The 9,539-nt window shown below is 42.9% G+C and overlaps 1 protein-coding gene across 1 annotated transcript in view; it reads left to right on the top strand.

Annotated features, from left to right (window-relative positions):
• Window positions 1-9,539, top strand: part of LOC104527502 (exostosin-1) — a gene marked incomplete at both ends in the record, with an annotated part of 22,788 nt that overhangs the window by 2,432 nt on the left and 10,817 nt on the right. Inside the window, 2 exons of the mRNA XM_010171235.1 lie at window positions 787-894; window positions 4,553-4,672. Coding sequence (XP_010169537.1) covers window positions 787-894; window positions 4,553-4,672 — 228 coding nt within the window. The remainder of the gene's footprint in view (window positions 1-786; window positions 895-4,552; window positions 4,673-9,539) is intronic.

The raw sequence follows: 9,539 nt of genomic DNA, 5'->3' as shown, positions 1-9,539 counted from the left end.
CTGTTCACAAGGCAGCAAGGGACGCCATCATTTTGTATTAAATTCTCCGGTGTTACATCTACAGCATTTTAACAGTTCATAGAATCATAGAATCACATAATGGTTTGGGTTGGAAGGGACCTTAAAGATCATCCAGTTCCAACCCCCCTGCCATCAGCAGGGACACCTTCCACTAGAGCAGGTTGCTCAAAGCCTCATCCAGCCTGGCCTTAAACACCTCCAGGGAGGGGGCATCCACAACTTCTCTGGGCAACCTGTTCCAGTGTCTGACCACCCTCACAGTGAAGAATTTTTTCCTAATATCTAATCTAAACCTCCCCTCTTTCAGCTTAAAGCCATTTCCCCTTGTTTTGTCATTAACTGCCCTTATGGAAAGTCCTTCCCCGGATTTCTTGGAGCCCCTTCAGGTACTGGAAGGCCACTATAAGATCTCCTCAGAGCCTTCTCTTCTCCAGGCTGAACAACCCCAACTCTTTCAGCCTGTTCTCATAGGAGAGGTGCTCCAGCCCTCAGTTCTGCCCTCGCCTGGCAGCGTAAGAACCAGATTTCAAATACCACTGTCCATACAAACCCCACCTTTCAGTGAATATGAATAAGTGCAAAATGGAAAACCACGACCATTTGGGCTGCCCTCCTGTGGCCTCTAGCTTCTGGTGTTCTTTCCCATGTTGCCTCAGCTTCTGAGCTTGTGCAGAAAACAATAGTCACGAGGTTAGTGCAGACCTCAAAGCTTGCCCTAATCATCGGGTACCCGCTAACGACTGCGATGCCTCTGTGTGCGTGCAGGCTGCCTGCGTCCCGGTTATGCTCAGCAACGGATGGGAGTTGCCGTTCTCGGAAGTGATTGATTGGAACCAAGCTGCCGTCATAGGCGATGAGAGATTGTTATTACAGGTAAGGAAAAGACCGCGGCCTTCAGCGGATCAGTTGATTATTGCTGCCACTGTCTAAATGGACAGGGAAGATGAATCCGAAAGGTCAGGGCTGTAAAGGAATTTTTATCATGAAGAGATTGTCTGTGTCATACTGACTATGAACTCATTTAATATGACATCATTCATTTTTTGACCTGAAGGTCATTGCAGCCACCAGGCCACATTCTGAAATGCAGGAGACTCTCTTATTTTTCCTAAGAGCATGAAATCTCTTCTGGTGGGGAGCACCTAGATGTGTCTCTGAGGCAGAGCTCTTCTGGACCAGGAGCTGTGATGAGAGAGAAAACATTTGAAGGCATGTTCTGCTCTCGTCCTTCAGAAATAGTCTATCCTCAGAGGTCCCACCAGCCCTGTTTGGCTGGCAGGTACTGAGGGATTCGTCAGGAAAGCTGGCATTTTCTCAGGCAGGAGTTACCACCTAACAGTTTTGTGGGAAGCAGAATCTGTCCCTTTTCTAATGTCTGAACCATGTAACATTGCTTTCTGAAGCAGTGTTCTGTCACTTATTGTTAATCTCCTTGAGATCATGGAACAAAAGAGAGCTAAGAAGTTAGAAATTCCCTGCCACCTTCAGCATCTACTTTGGTTTTCAAGTCACTAGATTATTTTTTTTCTGTTTCCCTAGTGGGTTTTATAGTCTAAATACATTCTGTAAAGTATGTGGAGAAGCTGATGTTAGGAAAAGTTATTGAAAAATTGGTTTCCCCAAAGTAGCATTTGATAAAATGCCGTTGCCCAGCATGAAATAGAGATCCACAAGATATGGAGTAGCCACTAAGTAGCCACTGAGAGTGGGTTTTTTCATAGGTGAATTTAACTCATTTCCAAAGTGGCAAACTATTGTCATCCATGGAGAGAAGCCTTCAAAGGTACAGGTGTCTTGGCACCCCAAAAATGAAGTACCTTTGAGAATCTCATTCGATGCCTATTTACTTATCTGAAGAAGTAAATACTTGTGAAGAGCTGGCCTAGCAAGCCTTGTGAAGTGCTGCCTGTTCTCCATAATGTGATACAAGCTGCAAATACAAAAGGACCATTTGATTTTTGCTTCTGTGGACAGCACATATTTCTGAACAAAATTATTTCTCTCTTTAAATAATAATAATTTGCTGATCTTCATGCTTTCCGGTAACATGCCATTCGTTCTGTTCACAGCTGCTTCCATATTGAACAGCTACCACACCGTTATTAACAGTGTTTTTAAAGAGCTGGCAGAGGGCCTGAATGTCTGCTCTGGGAAATGTTTTTGTTGTGTTACAGTTTTTCATTTCCTGTTTGAGAGCAGCTCGGATGTTTTTATTTGCATATTCTGCTCATCATAGCGCTGGGAGAGCTTAATCCAGCCTTTCTGCTTTTATTTGGGCAGAGTAGTTTTTCCCTTCCCCCTACTTACTACTGGAACGACCTTTAATTAAGACGTCATCCAGTTCTAATAATTCCGGTGTAATCCTGCCAGATTAGTATTAATACATCATTTTACCCACCTGTCTTTCTGGACAAGTAGATTAATAACTAATAGGCAAATGCAGTTAAAATGGGAATTCTGATTTTAATTTCCAGCTGTTGTAACGGAGCAGGCACCAAAGCTTTTTTTTTTTAACCTTGACACAGTGTTTGCAGGCACTTGCAAGCATGGTGTGTTCTGTAAAATCATAACTTCTTGCAGCAACCTTCACAGTCAGAGCAGCCTTCCCTTTCAAAAGGCGTAGTTGGGAATGAGTATTGATTTTATTTCTTACTCACACGCATATGCACACACACGCAAGGTTGCACATAATGCAATGAAATCTTTAAGTTTATAGAAAAATGTCATATCACCACAGTGAAGTGACTTTGATTGTTTGTTTGCTGTTGATAATGATCCCAGGTGTGATTAATACACACCCACGTACAGTCAGTACAGGTCATGTTCATTATCCCTCTATGTATTGGAACTTACTGGAAGGTAGTGAAAAGAAAGAATATTCATCGCAAAAGATGAAACTTGGTGCAGTTATTTACTGCATCATGACACAAATAGTTTTGCAGGGAATATTTTACCTAAAGACCTATATTTTGCCTGGGGCCTATAGCAAAGGAACGTAAAATACCATCTTCAACAGTCTGAGCATTTTCTTCTGCTCCACCGTGCTGTAGTGCTAACTCTCTCATAAGCTCAAATTCTGAATTATAGTTAGCAGTGTCTCTAAAATGAATGTCTAAGAGACAGAGGTCTTAGAGAGCAGAGACTGACCCACCTGACTCTGGATGCTGTGGAGCCATGATCTTTTTGGATGCTGTGTCCAGACCTGGATGCAAACAATGCAGTACAAAATTTACTGATTCTTGTGGAATTTTTTTACAAATAAATTCTTAAAATCTCAAGTTTTCTTGAGGAACATGTTTCATGTCAAATCATTTGATTGAGGAGGATGTGAAAGGAAATAACGATCACTGCCACCTCTCAATATTTTAGGAATAAGCAAAGTGTGTTCTGGTCAGGAAAGGGCAGGATGTGTTGGTAAACTTCAGAATAAGCTGGGATGTGCAAGAAGCAACACAGAGCCTGGGTATATGTTTCTACAACTAACAACTTGGGTAGAAGTTTTATGAGAAATGAGTGTCTGAGAACAAGGTGGCCTAATCTGAAATCACGAAAAAGTAGGCACAACAGCACAACTCTTTGTTCCTAGAAAAAGTGAACACAAATCAGCAACATATCCTGGCTGCCTTTTTGGTGCTGTGAGTAGCCCTTGTAATGGAACCAAATTGCAGTTCATTTCCCTTGATGATGTCAGTTTGCGTTGTCAAAGTGGTGTACTGGAGGCCTTGTTCAAGATCCTAAGTTAAAGAGTGACAGGTAGGTACATTAGTTTCCTTCCAGTGTGGAAGAGGGATGTGAGGATGAGGAAAGAACATAGAAGTTAAGCCCTCCCCTTCTGATCCAGTGAGCAGTTACGTTTTTCAATGGCAAACCATTGCAGCAGGACAGTTGGGGTTTACTAGAATTAATGTGTTGATTTAATGGAAAGGGGAAAAAAGAAGCAGTGGTTTCCCTTGTGAATAACAGGTGTTGTGGAAGACGTTATTCTTTCCACCCACAGTAATTAGTAAAATGCAATCTGATCTACAGGCTCCCAAAAAGTAGTGTCTTACTTAAGATTTTGCTATGTTTTCCTTAGGGCATTTAGTGTTGCCATGCTGCTGTAAATGCAATTCCAGATTTCTTTAATATACTTTGAGATTGGGGATTATTATTGGACTCTCAAGACCCGCAGGTAGTAAGTAGTTTGTTAAAACACTAGTCCATGAAAAGCTTTGTGCGTGAGGGATGTATGGAGGAGCTCCTCACTGTGCCACAGCGCTAGGGAGGGAGAGCTTTTGCATCCATAAAGCAGCCACAGACTAAGAGAAAGCAGATAAAAAAAATCATATATTCAATACCAAAGGTTATAAAGGGTTGTGTCTCATTCATTGCTACATCAAGGCTTTAACTGTTGACACATGCATCTTGTTGGACAGGAGCGCTGAAGCTGTGCAGCTTGCTAATAGAGGAGAGGGCTTGCCAGCAGCATACTAATTTGATGAGATTGCATTGTTTTCTGAAGCTTCTGACTATATTACATCTTGTATTACAGATTCCTTCTACAATCAGGTCTATCCATCAGGATAAAATCCTAGCACTTAGACAGCAGACACAGTTCTTGTGGGAGGCTTATTTTTCTTCAGTTGAGAAGATTGTATTGACTACACTAGAGGTGAGTAAAAATTGTCTGGGACCTTACCAAGCAGCGAGGTTTCCATACCTGTCCACCCGCTTCTCTCCTCATTTGGCATCAGACCTTGGTTTTCATGGCATGTAATTAGTCACTGGGAAAAAAAACTCGGCATCTTGATAAGTTTTCTCCCCTAAGGAAATGCTTTCTTCATTATTGGAATCCGCATTAGAAAACTGACACGGTGAAAAATGGGAGCTACCCGACACATGGAAGAGTTGTCATGTGTGATCTTGCCTTTGCGAGGCTTTATGGCTTGTGAATCATTATCCTTGTCATTGGTAGTGAATGTGTTTCTTTAAGAAACCTTTGCAGAATTCGTTTTGGAAAAAATTTTACTGTAAAGATCTTCCTTGACTATTCCTTAACATTGTGGTGCCTTGTGATGGGGCTATTGTCTGGCTGAAGGAAAAGGGGGGACTTGTAACTCGCTGTGTCTTATCTTCACACACAGGATAAGGGCAAGGCCCGATCATTCTTAGAAAATGTTAATAAATAATCATAATTAGACTACTATTATACAGGAAGACAGATGATCTCAAATGTGGAGAGAATTCTTTCTGAATTCAGAGACAGAGGAGAGATGAAAGGCTCTTTAGAAGTAGGGTCCAGGCTACAATTTCAAAAGCAGGTTTCTCTTCTAATTGTTTTGCGATTTTGCACATGTATTTTTAACACACTTTTGCCACTGGAAGTGGCTCACTGTGGAGGTGCAAATGCATTTATCTTACACTAATGCCTCTGCAGTTGCATTTGTCTTTGTGAACAGTTGTAAAGCTCCACATTTCCTGCTGCGCCTGCTTTCCCCTGAAAACTGCAAATGAGTGCTGCAGCCTGTAGTACAGGTTGCCCATGGCTGATCTACCTCCAGCTGCTGCGAGACAGTCCTTCAGGTTTTTTTCTGTGCCAGTGAAGAAAACCAGCCAGGGAACATTTTCAGAGCCCCTGGCATAGCTATTCTCACAGTGCACTCCTCGCCCTCAGAAGAACCTGTCTTCATTTGTGCTGCCTGTTGGGAACTGCTCTGCAGTTCCTCAAACTCCCCATAAGCACTGATGAGGTAGTGATAATTAGCACAGCCCACACTATGATCACTCACAGAACTGGAAGACCATGTGCCAGTGCTCACCATCTAATTTACCCTTACAGAACTACCCTTAGGGACAACCAGGGTGTCTCTGGTATCATCTGCCCCTTCCCTGCACGCACCCTGTTGTCATTGGGGATTGCTAAAAGCCAAGGGGTGCACAACTCTCCTCACTGCCCCTCTCCTGCCTGTGCTGGGGCTGGTCTCGAGGGGGTGTAACCTGCAGCCCTCACGGCCTTGCTGTCCATCACATCGTCCTCCAGCACTGGCAGATGTGTCTTTAATGCTGCCCTAGGACACGTTGGCCCATGTGGCCACAGGTGCCCAGGGGACAGCAAAACCCGTTATAAAGCTGAAGCAGCTGGGTAACCAGCAAGCTGGAGTCTCCGCTCAGAGGGGAAAAACTAAAGTGAAAACAAAAATCTTCCTAGAAGGTTTAATTTAATGAAACAGAGTAATGTATGCCTGGTGTTGAAGTTGTGTTCTGGGTTTTTTCATTTGTTTGTGAGGGTGGTTTTGGTTTGAGGGTTTTTTGTTTATTTTTCAATTCAAGACTCAGAAATTTTTGAGACAGCTAAGAGGGACCCTGCTCTTATAAACAGATACTTGTTTCACATTTCAGCTTGCCTAAGTCCTGAGTTAACTTTCCTTAGGAAGGGAAAAAAACAATTGAGAGTGATTTTTGGTGTCCACATTCTGCAAGCAGTGTATCCTCTTCTTAAAATCTGATGCCTGGAAATAAATTCCTAGCAAGAATCCTAGAAGGATTATTTTTTTTCTGGTGGATATTATCCATCTTCTGTTGTAATACTCTTGTGTCAGAGTGCTCTGATGATGCTAGATATCATCAGAATAATCGCCTGCCTGCTGACTGCGGTGCCAGTGCGTGTCCACATGTGACGATATCAGTACAGAAAAAGTCTTCACCAACGCAAAAGTCTGCAACGACATCACAGCTCTCCTCCACCTTTTATCCTGGATATTCTGGACACCTCTGAAAACACTGTCACATTTTAAGGTCCTTGATCTTCTCACAGTATTTGGTGGCCTGAGCCAAATAGCTCATGGCCCAGAATGAGAGGTTTGAATCATTTGGCCAGCACCCCCATATTGCAGGCACAGAGGAACTGCCTGGTGCCGTGGACATGGTGTGGGTTAGGAAATGATGTTCATGAGGGTCTGTCCCTGGCTGGCGAGTGAGGACACTGGCAGCAGTGGACTGATGCAGACACCACCCGGACCTGTGCTCCTGTACATCTGCACTTTTTCAACTCGATCTTCTCTGAAAACAAACCCAAACATCCCTAAATCCCTCTGTGGTGTGCTCAGTCCTCTGCTTGGGAAGAGGAGAGGCGAGGGATAGCACAAAGTACAGGCAAAAAATGTTTGATGCTTGGCTGGGGCATGTTGAGAAGCAACAATGATTAAGGCAATATGTGAACTTTTTGAAGTGTGAGGATGAGAGAGACAAAAATATTGGACTATTAATGAATTCCAAAAAGAAAAGGGAGATCTCACCAGAGATCCTAACCCCTTCCTCCTCTGATTAAACTTACTGTCATGCCTCATCATTGGAGAGAGCGTGTAGCTGCTGCCTGTCTCTGCAATATGTGCAACGCTACACACTCTGCATTTAAATTGATTGGTCCTCCCAGGTTATCTTTTTTTATATTCTTCTGTTCTCTTTCTGCCAAGTTGTCTTTTCTCCCCTCTATCATGACAGACAGCTAGGTTTCTTATGTAGACCAGGAGTGTGATAAATTAATCTTCCATTTGTTTACCGTGATAAATCAGTGCAGAACCGTGCTGGTGAGATTTGTGTGCCTGATGTGCACCGAAGGCTGCGGGTGCTGTGTGGCACCAGGGGCCTGCTCCGTGTTGGAGCTGCGCTCGCTCCGGGAGCGCTGAGGCAGCCTTGAACGCGAGCCATGTGTTTCCCCTGCAGCCTTGTTGGCTACCAGCGCGGTGGAAAACTCCACCGTCTGTGAAAACCTCCTGACCATGTAAATTTGCAGACTTCTCCTTATCTGATTATGCTCACTTCTGAGAAAGCAGGAGGAAGGAGCTGTAATATTTAGGCTTTGTGGTAAACACTCGAAAATATGTACTTTCTAGGTTCTGTCTTTGTTTAATGGCATAACTTGCAGATGGAGAAACAGCAGTCGTCGTCTTTCTTTTCTTCTCCCTGCTACTATGCAGGAGATCTGAAAACTGGTACAGCTAACTTTCCGAACAGAAATATTCAGATACACTCTTGTCAGTGATGGAAATAAAGTCCCAAGTCTGTTATTCCCTGACTGAAAAAAAAAAAAAATTAAATTAACTTAGGCATGTGAGCAAGTTATTGCATGTTAGCTATGGTAATCAGCTGTAGCCAAAAGTTAGACAAGCATGCAAACACCTAACATTTGCCCAATGTAGCAGTACAAATATCACCACCAGCAGTGGATTGTCTGGCACAATATAACTGGTGTTTTAATGGCTTTTTGTCACAGCAATCAAAAATTCCAGGAAAACCACTGCTTGTGGCAACACTTACTCATGTTCTGTATTGACCAAATGTCCCTGAACTCAGCTGCTTACAGAGATTTTAGCTTGTTTAGACTCCAGCAGCTGCTTTTGTTCAGATTGTGTTGGGTCTTTTTGCTTGCTTTTGGTTTTCCTAAGCTGGCTATATGCCTTCTTTAGTTCCATGGATTTTAAGGCCAGAATGAATGATGAGGGATCAGATTTAGTCCAGCTTCAGAGCCATAGCATTTCACACAGATAGGCCTATGTTAAGGCTAGAGGTGTTAGGTTAGGAGAACCAACATGTTCTTCGTGCTGGGGCTTGTGCAGTGCATAAACTGCCAATTACGTGAAATCTCCTTAGGAGACCCCAGAAGATGAGCTGCAGAAGAAGGCAAGGCAGTCCTGCTTAGCTGACTTAGGGAAAAATTTTTTCTTCACCATGCCCTGACTCTTTGCTGTGTCCTGTCTCCAGATCTGCCAATCTCCGATGCCCCAATGCAAATCCGTAAGAATATGTGGCCCAATAGCAGATTGCACTTCGAAAGTTACATCTTATTTGAAGGCTGAATTTGTCCTGTTATAGCTTCCCACCCTTGAATCTTGTTTTGCCTTTGTAGCACGCTTGAAAATAGCTCCCATTGGTGCAAGAATTGCTGTGGTTCTTGCCTACTGACAATTGATCTGAAGTAACTGTAATTAGTTTTATAAATACACATCCATTGTACAGCCCTGTATCTTTTTTTGTGGCTTGCGATATTCCAGATGCTAAAGTAGATGACCTGGCAATCTGTTCTGACCTTAAAAATCTGGGAGTCTCTGTTTATGGCCCTGTACAGAGACATACAGTAGTTGCCACAAGATCTTTTTCTGTTTTGTTCAACAAGGAACTGTTACAGAACTGAGACGTGGAATCGGTGATGTATCCCAATGCTGATATGGCTTTATAATTAAGCAAAAAATTAATGATTAGTGCAGCTTGATTTGCTGGAAGTCTTTGTGGTTTCGAATGCTCTCATTATCTCAAAATAATACCTAGCTTTGTAATGCCATCCTCAAATAATTATCTTCTGTGGGTTCTGGGTAGTAAAGCTGACAATGAACTAATTGGGCTTACAACTGCTAAGATACTCTAATAGACAAAATATTTGACTTGAAATACAAAGCGCAATGAATTGCAAGATCCCCATGTCATAGAAGCATAGAATGGTTTGGGTTGGAAGGGACCTTAAAGATCATCTAGTCCAACGCCCC

This window comes from Antrostomus carolinensis, unplaced genomic scaffold (genome assembly GCF_000700745.2).
Source record: "Antrostomus carolinensis isolate BGI_N321 unplaced genomic scaffold, ASM70074v2 scaffold13167, whole genome shotgun sequence".
Classification (NCBI taxonomy): domain Eukaryota; kingdom Metazoa; phylum Chordata; class Aves; order Caprimulgiformes; family Caprimulgidae; genus Antrostomus; species Antrostomus carolinensis.
Note: the sequence above shows the minus strand (reverse complement) of the source record. Positions and strands in the feature narration are given on the sequence as shown.